General features: G+C 41.4%; 1 protein-coding gene and 1 long non-coding RNA gene across 7 annotated transcripts in view; one reads left to right on the forward strand and one right to left on the reverse strand.

Moving 5' to 3' along the window:
* Window positions 1–16,076, forward strand: part of NEK5 (NIMA related kinase 5) — a 59,911-nt gene that overhangs the window by 33,279 nt on the left and 10,556 nt on the right. For 5 of the 6 annotated variants that reach the window (XM_015069672.3, XM_053214760.1, XM_027064766.2 and 2 more), the window contains 7 exons: window positions 37–123; window positions 1,727–1,819; window positions 4,142–4,222; window positions 4,451–4,519; window positions 6,261–6,369; window positions 11,677–11,826; window positions 12,875–13,012. In XM_015069672.3, coding sequence (XP_014925158.1) covers window positions 37–123; window positions 1,727–1,819; window positions 4,142–4,222; window positions 4,451–4,519; window positions 6,261–6,369; window positions 11,677–11,826; window positions 12,875–13,012 — 727 coding nt within the window. The remainder of the gene's footprint in view (window positions 1–36; window positions 124–1,726; window positions 1,820–4,141; window positions 4,223–4,450; window positions 4,520–6,260; window positions 6,370–11,676; window positions 11,827–12,874; window positions 13,013–16,076) is intronic. The other variant, XM_027064767.2, reaches the window with a different exon arrangement.
* Window positions 1,878–5,239, reverse strand: LOC113600960 (uncharacterized). The gene is made up of 2 exons (XR_003422076.2): window positions 4,841–5,239; window positions 1,878–3,817 (listed from the first exon to the last, which is right to left on the reverse strand). It is a non-coding gene; the product is annotated as an uncharacterized LOC113600960 (long non-coding RNA).

A 16,076-nucleotide genomic window follows, 5' to 3' on the forward strand; every position in this document is an offset into this window, starting at 1 on the left:
AACATTTCAACCTTTTGAATTGGGATTGCTTTCCAGGAGTATTGGAAGCAGCTAGAGGAAATACGCCAACAGTACCACAATGACATGAAGGAAATTAGAAAGAAGATGGGGAGTGAACTAGAGGTGAATACATTTTTCTCCCGAAGGAAATATGGTACTACTGATTTCGATCTACCTAAAGCGAGCAGGGTTTCAAAAGCAGCGTTCTCCTCATGGCAATTAGAAAATATTATCATGCAACCTTTTAATGGGAAAGCTAACAGATCTAACTGAAACTTTTAATATGGTTTACTTGAGACTACACACGATGGTGAGGGTATCTGAGATTCTGTTAGGAACGGCCATCCTTAAAAATACCTGTTCGTTGTCTGCCTCGTGAATTAGTCAACACTGATTGACTTTACACCAGAACTAGGTTAGAAGCAGAAGGTAAGTCCAGGCCCATAAGATAGGAAAAAAGATGAGCACTTATTGAATTCAGCAATGCTGGAATAGCCTCATATGCAGGGGTGAGGTTTGAAAGCCTGTATCAGGCCACATTTGAGTGCAGTCAAGATGATTCTTGAAAATCTCTTAAAGGCGCCACTTTGGATCTCTCCGATCTCTGAGAGAGAGATCCATCTCTCATATCTTCCATCTCTCAGATCACTGCTTTTTCAGTAGAGCTCCAGATGAGATAGCTAGCCTGTGTTTGTAGACCATGTTGCATGAAAAACACACGAATGTTTAACCAGTGGACCACCCTCACTGCCCTGGAATGCTGAGAGGCCTGAGGTTCTGAGGCCGGCTGAGGATACAGCTGGCCCCCGGCTCATGCTCATGAGCGGAACTGGCCACACTCCTGGACTTGGTTTCTTTTTCCCCTCTCCCCCACCCCCGAGTGCATATAGATGAATTAATACAAATGAAGTGAGCATGTGGTACAATTCAGTTATACGTACGGGGCTCTGAACTACAGTCTTCACACACTTTATCTCATTTTACTCCCCATAATAGAGAAGTTAAATAACTCACCCAAAGTCACTTAGATATTACCAGGCAGCCTAAATATCTGATTCTGAAACCTCTACTCTTCTAACATACGTACTTCTCAAAAGAGTTGGAAAGATACGGCATGTATGAGCAGTGATCGAGTAAGACTGAATATAGTTAAGCCTTGTGCACAGGAGTAGATGAGCTCCGTGAGAGTTTTCATGGAAGAACGGAGGTGGGATCTAATCTTCTCTGAGAAGAGGAGCAGAGTTTGGAGAGACAGAGCTGACGGGGAGGGCATTCTGCAGGAACCACAAAGAGGTTCACGCAGGACTGGGGGAGCTGGAGCGGGGAGGGTTAGAGATGGTTCTTTCTAGAGCAGAGGCTTGGTTAACAGTGGGGAGTTTTGAGTGATCATCTGCCTTGTTTTTAAGGCAGGTCTGTGATGGGAAACCTGAGTCCAGGAAGACAGAGAGCAGACTTTTCTAGAAAGACCAGGAAAGATGCGTGTGGGGAAAGATGTTGGTGGGGGATGCTGAGGCGGCCACCGGGTGGGGGGATGGAGGAAGGGGGAAGGAGGGGGAAGGAGCGGGAAGGAGAGTGCTGTGCAGCCATTCCCGCCGATGGCGCCTGTGCAGTGGGAGTGGAGCGTTTCCTCACTAGATCCCACTCAAAACTGGCCGCGATTCACAATGTGGACCTCAGAACTGACTGAGAACCACTCCTGTTGACTGTGTGTAATTTGTATTTTTAGGAGGACTCAAAAATAGGTTATAAAACCTATTTAGTGAAGAAAAGTGACCTGCCCATCCCCCAAGAAGCACCTCAGGAAGAAGCTCCTGTACAGGTGATGGTTATTAGTAGGTGATAATGTGTTTCCCAGTGAGGTGGCTCTAGCCTGGGCGTTCTTTTTTTTTTTTTTACGTTTATTTAATTTCGAGAGAGAGAGACAGAGCATGCGTGGGGGAAGGGCAAAGAGAGATGGAGACACAGAATCCGGAGCAGGCTTCAAGCCCCGATTTGGGGCTCTAACCCACGAACCATGAGATGATGAACTGAGCCAAAACCAAGAGTCAGTGCTCAACTGACTGAGCCACCCAGGTGCTCCTCTAGGCCGGAAGTTCTTACCCCTCACTGTTCAGGAGAGCTGTGTGCGAAAGTTCTTAATAACTCAACACCTAGGCTCTACCCCCAGATGGTCTGGGGTGGGGCCCAGGCATTCTGTTTTCAGAAGCCGGCTGGGTGATTTAGTGTGCAGCCATGTGTGAGAAGGACTCTCGTGTGTGTGTATAAGAGTTCAGCTTTCTGGATGGTGTTCGAATCGGTGTCTCAGACACCTTGGTCAGAAATCTGATGGTTAATGTCTTTACTTCAACCTTACGTTTTTGGTGGGAGGAGGGAACTGGGCAGAGATGAATTATCAAATGGCTCCCAAGAAGGTTTTTTTTTTTTCTTTCTGGGAGGTCTTTCACCTTTATCTTCAAGGTGCCACGAGGGCTTGGTTAAGGGTGGGTGAGGGGGGGCCAGTGTTGGTGAAGACTGAAAGGCTCCCCGAGTGTTTTCCTTGGGACCTTCCACGACGTGATGCCGGGGAGCTCTAACATGAACCGACTCGGGGGGATGGGGCTCAGGAGTCTAAGATGGTTGTATTTTAAGGAAAATAAAGCCATAGGACACTTCTTGTACAAATGAGACAACCAGACCCCACAATCAAATCTAGACAGGCAGCTTCACAAAATCAGTAAGATACAAAAGTCACAATCCTGTTTCAGAGTTCATAATATTGCAAGGCAGAAACGTGCCCTTCCCAGGGCTGCAGGGGAAGCAGGGATTAATGATTCAAACTAACACCTGCTGTATGCAATGTACCTACAGATGAGGCAGCACTGAATTCTAAGGGAGAGATGATAGAGACCTCCTGTAACATGGCGGAGAGAAGAGAGCATTAAAACACACACACACACACACACACACACACACACACACACACACACACACCAAAAAGACTCCTGTGTTTCTGGCTTAAAAGTAAATATCATTTACTAAGATGGGGAAGAGTGGGGAGCAAGGTTGTGGCGGGGGGTTGTACTCTGGACATACTGAGTTGGAGAAAATCTGAGGGACTCCATGCCTGCTTCAGGGCTCCTCACACACGGAACATGCTTTCCCCGGACCTTCATATATGCAAGGTGCAACATCATTCCAGGGATTCCATCACATGCCAGGACAGGCTTTTCCTGCATTACTCTCCTCCTCTCCTCTTTTTCTGTGCTGTCACCCTGTTTGATTTCCTTCATAGCACATAGCACTTTCTGCAACGAGTTGCTAATTGAACTTACTTAGTACCTATGTTATTGCAGTAAAATGGAAGTTCCATGTCAGCAGGGATCTTTGGTCACATTCACCGCACTAACCCAATGTGTAGGACGGTGTCCGGCACATGGTGGGTTCTCTGCATGAATGTGTGGAATGAATGTCAAGGTGAAGATGATGCTAAGTAGGCAGTTAAGTAGGTGAGCCTGCAGCTCAGAGGGGAGGAAAGAGCATCCCTGGAGGTGCACATTTCAGGGTCCTTGCATAAGGACCCTTAAATCCATAGCAACTGCTGACACCCTGCACTGAGGAAGAGAGGGGCAGAGGGCCCCGGACTGCATCCCAAGAAAGCCCAGTACTTACAGTTCACCTCTCACCTGTTCCTTCGACAGTCGCGTCATCTACTTTCACAGTCATCTTCTCTTCTTTGAAATTGCCCAGCAATTTTTAGAGCCCTCTCCTTCCTTTTTACTATTGTGAGCAGTGCACTTGTTTTCCTGGTTACAATCGTAAGCCTCTTAAGGGAGGGATCCTGTAGCCAAAATTATATTCTTGAATTAGATTAGTTGTACTGGACCAGAGTGATAAGCATTGTCACATTATGGAATTTTTGCCATTGCAACGCCAGCCTCCAATGTATTGCTATTTCAAGTTAATGGATGTTGTGTCCAAGTTTTTAGTGACTTATTGTTAACTTTCCTTTACAAAGGCATGTTTTGATGCTCAAATTAATCATTGGATTCAATCCAGAAGTCAAGTAATGTAAACAGACCATGCTGTGAATTCAGGGGTTGTGAAACTATCATTGTTTGATCAATGTTATATGCTAGATTTTAATTTTTCTCTAAACTTGCAGGATATTGAAAGAGACTTGAAACAAATTAGAGTTCAGACCATAAAGGAAAGTAACATTCCAGAACAGAACTGTAAAGCTAAGGTAATAAACATTTGGTCTTGTGGGTCATATTAAACAGCTTGCTTGGGGGGGGGGGGCACACCTTGCAATCTGGGTTGCCTACAGGACTTTTCCCCCTACTATTTTATGGAATTGCCTTATTTTGTGATGTTCAGCTAACGGTTTTTAGTATCTGTAATGTCAAATAGGAGTTGTAATTTTAACACTTTTATTAGATTGCTAAACATTATTTTCCTTGCTTTCTTCTAGAGAGGAGTGAAATTTGAAATTAGTTTAAACCAATGTATTTCTGATGAAAAAACCCTCCAAGAGGAAGAGGTATGCCATTAAGTATTTATTTCCATTAATAGGTATGAGAAAAATGAGTGTCTCAATAGCACATTTAATGAAGTTTTTCAATAGGCCATAGGGAGAATTTTCTTAAGTCTTCCTAGAAGGAACGCTGGTGTTCAAATGAGTCTTCCAAAAGGCTTTTTATCTTACCATTCTTTTTTTCATTGAGATTATTCCCTTAGATGGATTATTCCAATCTAATTTACTTTTCTCTTGTAAAGGAATTATTTTCTCATAATATCAACTGTTTGTCCTTGCCAAATTAAAATAGAAGACTTAATTATAGTCAACAACTAATATACTTACCTAAAACATTGAGCAGATATCCTGAAACAGTGCACATTTCTTTTAGGTCTTAATTAGTTATTGATAAGTTTCTTCTGGTCTTTGGATAAATCTCAGTTATGCACTTGGGCTCTCATTGACATAGTGATAAATGCACGAATACAGTAAACTCAAACTTCATTTTATTACTTGTATTCAACATCTTTTTTAATCCCACTTTTTACCAGACCTGTTCACAAAAATCAGAATCAACTGATTTGTGTCTCCATTTCACCTTCACTAACACTGCCTTTTAAATTACCAAAAGTTACGTGTAAACACATAGGAGCTATATCACATCTGATACTTAATTTCTTTCATTCATGATCTTCATTAGCTGAAAAAATTTTAATGCTATCATTTCTTTTAGATTTTTTTTGTTTTGAACAGACTTCATGTGTTAGAGCATTTTTGGGTCCGTGGCAAAAATGAGCAGAAGGTACAGAGATTTCCCATCCATTCCTGGTTCCACACATGCACAGCCTGCCCCCCTCCCCGCCCCGGGGTGGAACATTTGTTATACCTGATAAACCTAGATGGGCACATCATAATCACCCAAAGTCCCTGGTTCACATTAGGGTTCACTCTTGGTTTTGTACATTCTGTGGGTTTTGTCAGACATATAGTGACACGTATCCATCATTATGGTACCATACGGAATAGTTTCCCTGCCCTAAAAATCCTCTGTGCTCCAATTACCTTTCAGATTTTTATTAGCATTTTGCCACATAGAGACTTCTTAGAGTGGTGATAGTTAATACTCACTTCTCTTTAACCACTAGGTGTCTTAGCGTCCCAGCCCTATGGGGACTAGAGGGGGCAGATCTGGGGACCTATTTCAGGGCTGGAGTGGTACATCCACGGCACTTCTATGAAGCCAGGTGCCAAAGCTGGCCTGTTAGTATAAAGGAAGAGAGTAAAAAAAAAAAGTGTTATCTGTCAGGGTTCTTCACCCTTTGTTACTCGATGCTTTGATGTGCTTAAAACAGAGTGATCATTTTAGTATTGTTTGTGGAGTATTAGGAGCAGTTTTAGGGACCTGATTGGGAACATTGTGCACTTAAAGCAGGGCGTGGATGAGATAACCTTGAGAGTTCTATAGAATGGAACTGCAGGAGGATAGAATTCAAGGCAGGAAGTCTGGATAAAATCAAGTTGCCCTATGATTGGTGCTTGTCGCTGTTGAGAAAGGAGAAGAAACAAAAACATTCCTGTTTCTATCTTGTTCCAATATAGTTCCAGTTTTAAAATGCTACTCACTTATTTGTTTAATATACATATGTTGAATACTTCTCACATGCCTTGGTAAATGTTATTACTGAGAACACACACAAAAAATTTTTAACGTATTTCTTTCCTAAAAATATGGCTTTTGTCATGAAACACTGTGGAATTGCTTTAGGTGACGGATGTGCGAAATGAAACTTTGACCTTTGAGGATGACATGAAGCTTAAGAAGTATGAAGATTGTACAGACAAAGCATTTGAAAAACTCTGTTGTCCAGAAGCAGGTACGTGTTGTGGCTCTTGAAAGCCGTAGATGAGAAAGAACGTTTCATTGGCGATCCATCACAGTCCCTCTCCTTGCTCACCTGCAACTCCATGTCACCTGCCCTGCTCCATGGGCCCTAGCTGGCAGAGCCCTGGCTCCTCTGCCCCCAGAGACCCAGCCCTTTGCACCTGCTCTGTGCTGTCTCCTTGGGCAGCTGCCCCCAGCCGGCAGCTCCACACCACCCACGTTCTCATTGTCTGCTGGAGTGTTCCTTGGACAAGTCCCACTAGCCTCTCGGATTCATCAGTTGTCACTTGAATTTCGGAGCTCTTCCTTCCCAGCCATCCTTTATTGTGGGGACTGCCAGCATCAGGCTGACCATTCCTGCTGCACACCGCGGTGGGTTTTCCTCTGAGACGTCTCTGGAGTTTTCCTCTTCCTTCAGCCCCTCGGCCACCGGTTTAGGGCCCGGTCGTCTCTCAGCAGTGTGGCGAGATAGTGAATGCGTGGAGTTTGGATCCGGGCTGCCACTGCCACTTTCTGACTGTGTGACCTTTCACAAATGACTACAGTGCTCTGAACCTCAGCTTCCTCCTAGGAATGGGGATAATAGTACTTGCCACACAGGCTTACTGTGAGGACAAAAGTGAAATGTGATATATCGAGTACCTGGCACATAGTAGGTGCTTCATAAATGCTATTTCTAACTTGTCTTTTTCCTGTGCCTCACTGCACTGCCTTATTCTCTTATGTGTCCTTCTTTTCTTTAGTATTTTCCCCTTCATTCTCTAAATAGCTGCTGGAGTTATCTTGCTATATTACTCTTCTACTTAAACTTTTTCTGGATAATGCTTACAGGATTCCTCATAGTCCATTCCACATAGTATCCTGTTTAACATTGTGGGACCTGAGCCTGTGCTCACCCACCTTTCCTGCCCCAGCACCCCTCTTTCCTACCACTGATGATGGGATGCATGCAGCCTCCTGGAGCACCCCTCTTCCCTTACAGCTGTGTGAGCATTTACGTGCCTTCGCGTGGCTTGGGGTCTTCTTCCTAGAATAATACACTTCACCTCATGTCCAGGTGATTCCAGAAAATAATCCTTTATTCAGTTCAGCAGGCATCTTACTGAGAATCTCCATGAGCACAGACCATGCGAGTGGTAAGGATCTCAGCAATGAATGAGAACGGAGTCTGCCCTCGACATCTCAGTAGCATCGAGCCAAAGAGAGGGGACCAAATATGTTTTCTGAGCCCAAATACTAATCATCATTACAGTGCCAGCTGGCTGGAGAGTCAGGGAGGTACCCGCTCCTACAGAGCTTGGCATGCTAAAGAGCTTGGGCTTTTCCTATATGGTGACCTTCAACCAAAGGGAATTAAATACTCTTTGTGATGGAGAAAGACCGGGCTGGCTGCAGTGTAAGGATGGTGTGGATGTAAGTGTCCAGACTGCAGGCAGGAGACAAATAGCTCAGGTGTGAAATGACAGGTGCACAGGCCAGAGCGGTGTGGTGACAATAGACACCGAAGTGTGAACCCCTGAGTGTGGCTGTTGAGGAAGAGAAGGAGGTCAAGGATCCTCCCAGTTTTCCAATTCAGGTGGATGAAGCTGTTACCAGCCAAATAGGCACACACATCGCGCTGAGGGAGGTGAGCGGACATAGTATCACGCTCTAGATTTGGGACACATTGAGGTTTAGGTCTTTCTGAGCCTCGGCTGGAGATGCTTAGAAGATGCTAGCTGTGGAAGACTGAAGCTCTTGGACAAGTCAGGGTCTCCATAGTATACACACGGTATTATCATAATCACCTTAACGATGGTCGAAAATACCTAGGCAGAGGGACTAGAGTGAGAAGGAAATAGAGCTTGGGACAGACCCTAACGATGTTTAGACAAGTTTTGGGAAAATCCAGAGAGAGTGAAGCCAAAAGAGGAAAGTTCTAGAAGGAGGTGCAGGGTTGGCAGCATCAACTGGAAAGGCTAAGGGAAGTGGGTTGAATAAGAACCTATAGGTTTGGCCGTCAGGATCTTCTAGTGGCCTGAGCGAAAGTTGCAGAGGAAGGGACAAATTCCAAGGTTATTCTTTGCATTGCATAAATTTTCTGGAAAGAGGAGGCTGTAAGTTGTAGGTCTCACAAGATGTAGCTGCCTTTTTTTTTTTAGATTAAAGAGATTTCAGTTGGGTACAGAAAATGGTCTTTAAACTTCTCTGCATTCCTGTAATTATAATTCAGGTTGAAAATTTTTTTCCATATGTTTTGATCATCCATATTTCTCTTGTGAATTATGTGCTTTCATCTTTCATTCATTTATCCACTGAAAATGGCACTTATTTTTCTCTTTATAAGACACTTGAAGTTAAAGCGTTACCTATAATATGTATCGCAAGTATTTTTCTCATTTAGTTTTCAGATCTCATTTCCAGTAACAACAGCAAGTGTGTGTGTGTGTACACATATATAATTTAGGAGTAAACTTTATAAGGGTTTTGCAGAGCATGTGAAGAACATTATAAAACCTTACTGAGGTAGTTAAAGATCACTTGAGTAAATGGGGAGAAATAACACTGTTCTATATTAGAAATATTCTTTCCAAATATATATATGGATTTTGTCAGTTTCAATCAAAACCACAAAAAGATGAGAACATCTTGGCAGTTTGGAGAATGTTGGAGATTCGAAGGGGCACATATGGCTTTCAAATGTCAAAATATATTCTATAAATTATAGTCATCGAAAGAATATGATACTAGCATCAGAATAGATAAAGCAGTGAAAAGAAGAAATAGTTTAGAAACAAATCTGAGTATGGATAATAACTTAGCATATGCTGAAAGTTATATCACAAGTTAGTGGGAAAGAAAGGCTCAATCAAATAAATGTTGCTAGGCCAATCAGTTAACAATTTAGGGGAAAGTTGTGAAATCAGACCCTATATAATGATACAACAAAATGAAAATAAAAATTTAAAAAGCCAAAGAATTTATATGTAAAAAATGAAGATATATATTAGAAAGTTAATTAAAAGAACAATTGAAACTAAAGGAAAGCTATGGAATAGAGAAGATATTTGCAAATAACATACCCGATAAAGGGTTAGTATCTGAAACATATAAAGAACTTATAAAACTCAGTACCCCAAAAATGAATAATCCAATTAAAAAATGGCAGAAGACATGAATAGACATTTTCCCAAAGAAGACAGACAGATGTCCAACAGACAAAGATGCTCAACATCACTGATCATCAGGGAAAAGCAAACCAAAACCACAATGAGATGTCACCTCACATCTGTCAGAACGGCTGGAATCAACAATACAAGAAACAACAGATGTTGGCGAGGATGTGAAAGAAAGGGGAACCCTTTGGTGGGAATGCAAACTGGTGAAGCCATTCTGGAAAACAGTATGGAGATTCCTCAAAAAGTGAAAAATAGATCTAGTCCTATTAGATAGAAATATCCCAGCAATTACACTACTAGGTATTTACCCAAACAATACAAAAATACTAATTCAAAGAGAGATATGCATCCCAATATTTATAGCAGCATTTTCTACAATAGCCAAACTATGGAAACAGCCCAAGTGTCCATCAACTGATGAATGGGTAAAGAAGATGTCACACACACACACACACACACACACACACACACAGTGGAATTTTACTCAGCCATCAAACAGAATGAAATCTTGCCATTTGCAACAACATGGATACAGCTAGAGAATATTATCCTAAGTGAAATAAATCAGAGAAAAACCAATATATGATTTCACTCATATGTGGTATTTAAGAAACAAATGAGCACTGGGAAAGTGAGAGAGAGAGAAAGGCAAACCATGAAGCAGACTCTTAACTATAGAGAACAAACCGATGGTTACCAGAGGTGAGGGGGCTGGGGGGAAGGGTTAAGTAGGTGACGGGGATTAAAGAGTGCACTTGTGGATGGGCACTGGGTGATGTATGGAAGTGTTGAATCACTACATTGTATACCTGAAACTAATATTACACTGTAAACTAACTAGAATTTAAAACAACAACAAAAAAGAAAAAGAAGTAAGAGAAAATATAGGTGTTTTTCTTTTTGGTTAGGGAAAACTATTCAAAATACATGGAAAACAATCATGGGCAAATTAGTAATAGAGTCCACGTTAGCAGTGAAAAGCTTTGGTAAAGCAAATAATCTAGCTCCTAGAATTGTCATCTTCTGTAGTTTTTCTAGGGTAAATAATCATGAATGTCCACAAACATTTAGCTATGATGATCTCATTATAGTATTATCTATAAAAGTGAAAAATTACTAGCAAACTAAACATCCAACTACAAAGAATTCTAATACATCCACAAAACAATACTATATTTGCTTTAAAATGGGCATATAGAAGAGTAGCTAATAAACTGACTATGATATGTTACTCATTGAAAAGAGTAAGTTCTGAAAGTTACGCATAGTGTGAGGCCCATTTTTGTTTCAAAACACAGAATCTATATTCAAGGAGAAATTTTTAAATTTTTAATAGTCTCTAGATAGTGAGATTATGGGTAACTTTTATTTTCTTCTACTTATCTGATTTTCATATTTCCTATAGTGAAACATAGTAGTAAATAAAAAGATTTTTAAATTAAGATAACAGAACTGAATGCATTTCCATGGAAACCGACTGAAGTAAAATGCTCAGAAGTACCTCAAGGAATTTGTCCATTCTTGTCACTAATATTTACTAACATTTGGATATATTGGCTAGTCAATCAAATATTACTAACAAAAATGGAACAGCTCGTAAGCCTGTTTAAAATTTCAGTCTTGTAAGTTATGATGTATGCCTTAGTCTGTTTGGGCTGCTATAACAAAATGCCATTAACTCAGTGGCTTATAAACAACAAACATTTATTTCTCACAGTTCTGGAAGCTGGAAAGTCCAAGATCTTGGTGCTGGCAGAGTTGGTGTCTGGTGAGGGCCCACTGCCATGTTTTCACTGTGTCCTCACTTAGCAGAAAGGGTGAAGAGCTCTGCGGGATCTCTTTTATAAGAGCACTAATCCCATTCATGAGGGTTCCACCCTCATGACCTCATCATCCCCCCCCTCCGAAACCCCACCTCCCAATATCATCACATTGGGCATTAGGTTTCCACATAGGAATCTGGGGTGGAGACTGGGCACAAGCATTCAGTCCGTAACAATCTGTGTTCGAATGAGGTGGTCATTTCTCTGTTTTTGAGTGTACCAGCTGATGGACTGCCTCCAGGGTTCCTGAGTACTGTTTGGTACAATTAGTTGCACTTTGACTGCTTTTAAAATAACGAGTCATTTTCTCATACTCAGAGTTGTTCATTCAAGATACTGGTGCTGCTGCAGAGAACAGGAGACAGTGGGACGCACGAGCTCCTCAGACTCTCCTGGCGATGATGGCAGCGGGTGACATGACCTCCACCTGTTCCACTCTGCTGGGCGGGGAATCTACACTCGTTCAGTGTACGTTGCCAGCAGGGGGAGACAAAGCCTCAGCTGCAGCTTTGTTGCTGGTGCTCAGCTTGATGCCACAGTTCTTTTAGTACAATCCCTATACATTTGGTATCAAATATATTTCAAAGACATTGTTCTGGTATCTGCCCCACCTCCTGAGAAACTTGCCTGCTAATTATGCTAGACAACTGATGACTCCAGTTCATGAGAATAGAAGGGAGGAAAGATCCAGAATCCCCTTTCCTTCTGGGGAGGGAGATTGTCTAAGGAAGGACAGTTGGCTTGACTTGCCTTCCCATGCTAGCCCCATTACTTCCTTGGAATTTCTTGCAGGGGTTGGTTTTTTTTCCATCAATAAAATCTGAATTAAGATGATGGCTATCCACAAAGGTTAGAGTTAGCAGTACAAAAATACATAGAAAATTGCTTTGTAAACCAATGTGCTATTGAAATGTTAGGAATGTTTAGAATATATTTCCAACCTAAATTCCTTCGTTTACATCTGAGCTTCCGTCATAGTCTTTCCATAGGAGGTGTTCACAGCAAAGTCTGGGTGTTATTTTTACAGGTGGTGAAGATTTTTCTTACTTACTTCCTATGTTCCTCTTGATAACATAGGGTTGGAGGAGAGCTGAACTTTATACCCATTTCATAACTTGAAATGTGTAACTATATCACAGACATTTATAAATGTGTGAGTTGACTTACATTTATACCATTAAAAAACACTAAAGTCCTCAAACTTGCAAGAGGGGGCTTGCAAACATAATACAATTTCATCTGTTTGAAGCCAATGAGATAATAAGAAGGAAAACCTAGTTTAAAATAAACAAGTGGAATAGAAATTTTAACATACCAGTGTGGCTAGTTTACAAAGCACAAAAGTGACTCTCCTACCCATCAGCCATGTGTCATAAGTCACTAACCTTTTCTGTATCTCCGTTTTCTTGCTGGTACCATGAGGGGTGGGATTAGGTCACCTTCTAACATTCCATGATTTTATAAGAACTCAAATGAAGAAACATTTTTATTTTCAGTAACACAGTTTCCTCTTCAGGTGGCCAAGGGATTGTGACTGAAGGCGTTCCAGAAAATAGGAAACAGTGGCGGCACGAAGTGCCAGGAGCTTTAATGAACGCTTTGGCTGCAGCACGTCTAACAAGTAGCTCATTTTCTGCCAACAAAGAAGAATTGGGTATGCAGTTTATTTTTAAAAATATAACCAGTCGCCTGAGGAACTTTGTCAGAGACCTGTAAATGTAGAAAGAGGATAAAAATACCTTCAGCCCGGAGAGAGAACTGTAAAGGTCTCAGCCTTTGCAGAAGCTGATTTGCTTTGTCTGAGCCCGTTCCAAATGCTGCTAACAAAAGACTCGAGCTTCTGAGAAAAGTGGGGTAATTTTCTTTAATCAGTTGACAACTGGTGAAAATAAGTAAGTAGGGCAAGTGGCTTTGTAGATGATGAGCTGGTCTTGCTTAGCTCTACCTGACAGTATATTTCTGACAGCTATTCAACAGACAAATTATTATCCTATAGGCAATGAAAATGCATCATAATAGAGTTTCTTGGCTTTGGGAGGTTTTTTTTTTATTTTGCCTCTGATTTTTAGCAAGATTATGTTTGTGTTTACCTTATGGAAAGCCAACCATCATTTTAAAAAGTTTGAGGCAATTCCTATTTTGGGATTTTGTCTTTGCTCAGGTGTGCAATGCTACAAGGACGTTGCCATAGGCAGGCAGGTGCCTCGGCACAGGTGCGAGGTTAGGGACCCTGTGTTTCAGGGCGAGATTGAGGTGGTAAGGAGGCATAGATACAAGCTAGGTATAACAGAGGCTGATAAAGAACGATGCAAAAATGTGTACAACCTTGAGAATAATGTAAGATAGGCACCTTCCTACCCAAGAGTGAGTCGGCCAGTTTGTGAAGCCTAAACTTCACAAACTTTGTGAAATCTTTGTGAAAGTTGAGTCTTCAAGAATGTAGAGAAGAAAGAACATATCAGGTGGGAAGGACATACAGGTACACGAGTCTGTGTCAGGCCCTGAGAAAAGCAGTTTGACTAAAATTTAGGAGAAGTAGAGGGGGCCAGAGTCCCTGAGTGTAAGAAGTCCTTCGAAATCCTTCGCTCTTACTACCTCTATCAGTTGACACACTGTTGCTTAAAACTTAAGAGAGAGAGGGAGAAAGGGAGAAACTGCCTTTAAGACTCTCTTTCCAGTACTTTCAAATTATAAAAAGCAATGTAATTGCCTGTTTGTTTGCTGCCTTCCCTTCTGTGCTGGGCTAAAAGCATTGTCCCTGAGGATGGGACTGGGGGCAGTAAGGAGGAAGCTTTGGGCTGACCTGGTTTGGCCTGGAAGCCAAGGGCTGGGACCCCAGGCCAGGTAGGAAGGATGGTGTTCCTCTTTCAAGACACTGAGGTGGGGACATACTTGGTGGCTATGATGCCTCTGCTTCCATTTGTGCCTGTGATTCTTAGAGAGTCATAGAAAACCTTCATTTGGTCTGTCATGCCTAATTAATTAATTAATTTAATTAATTAATTAAGTTCATGAACTTCATGTATTTTTACATAGATGGCTTTACATTGGGCATGTATGAACAACTGATCTGTCAAGTGAGATTGGAAATAGGAATTTGGCTCCGCAGGTGCATTCAAAGCAGAGTGCAGATGTTTTCTTTTGCAACCTGCTCAGGGCGTTGACACGCCTCCCGCCCCAGCTATGCTCTGAGTGCTGGTGGCCTCTTGACTTCCTGTCTCTGGTCATCTTTTCTTCCTTCAGTTCAACCCTTTGCACTCCTGCCTGATAATCCTCCTCCTAAAAAAGACCAAATCTCTTTTCAGCTTAAAATCCTGCACAAGATTCTCTCTTACCCCCAGAATAAAATCCAGTCTCTTTGTGGACTCTAAGCACCTTAAAGATCAGGTCGGCCTGTTGCAATGCCAAGGTTTGCTTGCATTTCTCCACCATCATATATTCCTCCCTTGGTTTAGAATGCCTGCCTCTTTGATCAGAATTATACCTCCTGCAAGATTTCCCTCTGATGAACCTCCTACCATTTCTGTCAGTATGTTTCATCGGCAGTTACCCTTCTCTCCCTTCTTTTCCCTATAGTACCCAATGGGGCTTTTTGTAAAGGGGTCTGAAATAAAGTCGAACCTTGAATGCTCTTTTGCGTGAGTGAGTGGAAGACCCTGTATCTATATTAATATGTTTCTCTTTAATCCAAAAAATTCTAGGAAGTCCTCAAGTTTGTCTACAGTCTCCCCACCTTTTCTCTTAGCTGCTTCTGACAATTTCACATTCATTCGGTCTGACACTTAAATTCATTCACGCTCAAATTATTTGTTAAACGCATGCAATATTGACCTTTCATCATTATATTTATTGTTTAAATTCATGTCATAAAAAAGATGCTGTCGTGAATTTATTTGCATTTTTATGATTGCTATGAAAAACCTGGATCTCAAACTACTGCCTGGGTCCTGCTGACGGGGAGCCACTGCTTTAAATGATTGAGAAAATATCTAAGCATGTTTCCCTTGCCTGCCTCTAGGTTTGGCTTCCCCACTTAATACCCCACAAGACACTATAATTGTCTGATCATAAAACTAAAGTTCACTTTAATTTCTTATTCTTACTATCTTCCTCCCTAGACTATAAGCTTATGAGAGCTTTGTCTTGATTACCACTCTGCTTCATCTCTCTATCCCTAGTGCCTAGAACTTAGTAGATGGCCATAGTCTTTGTGAATGAACATAAAACCACAGCACAGCTTTAGTATAACTTTATGCAAGGGCATGTAATTACCAATATTTGTATGGCCGTCAAGTTGGAGAGGGAAATTACAATGTGAGAAATAATTCTTATGGCTGTATAGAATCTTCATGAAGGCTTTCTGAATGTGTAAGTTTTACTAACTTTGATTGCAGGTATAATAGACACAGTTTATAAAGGCTTGTAAGGATTAGCTATTGGTCATACATTTAAGCATTTTTCATATACCCTTCATCAGTCTTTAGCTTAAACTTCCAATTTCTTTCATGCTTCTAGCCCTGCATTCCATTAAAAAAATGAAACTTTATCAACTACGTGTTTAATTTATCTTCACTTTAAGATAGCAAGTCTTTCATAAAATCCTTTTCAATGACTCTTACTAATAAAAGCTACACTCTTTAGATGAGGACAAGTACTTTTTTTTTTACATGTGCATAATTAATTCAGGTCAGTAATTTTGTTTATCATTTAACCACTCC

The sequence above is a fragment of the Acinonyx jubatus genome, chromosome A1 (genome assembly GCF_027475565.1).
Source record: "Acinonyx jubatus isolate Ajub_Pintada_27869175 chromosome A1, VMU_Ajub_asm_v1.0, whole genome shotgun sequence".
NCBI classification, from domain to species: domain Eukaryota; kingdom Metazoa; phylum Chordata; class Mammalia; order Carnivora; family Felidae; genus Acinonyx; species Acinonyx jubatus.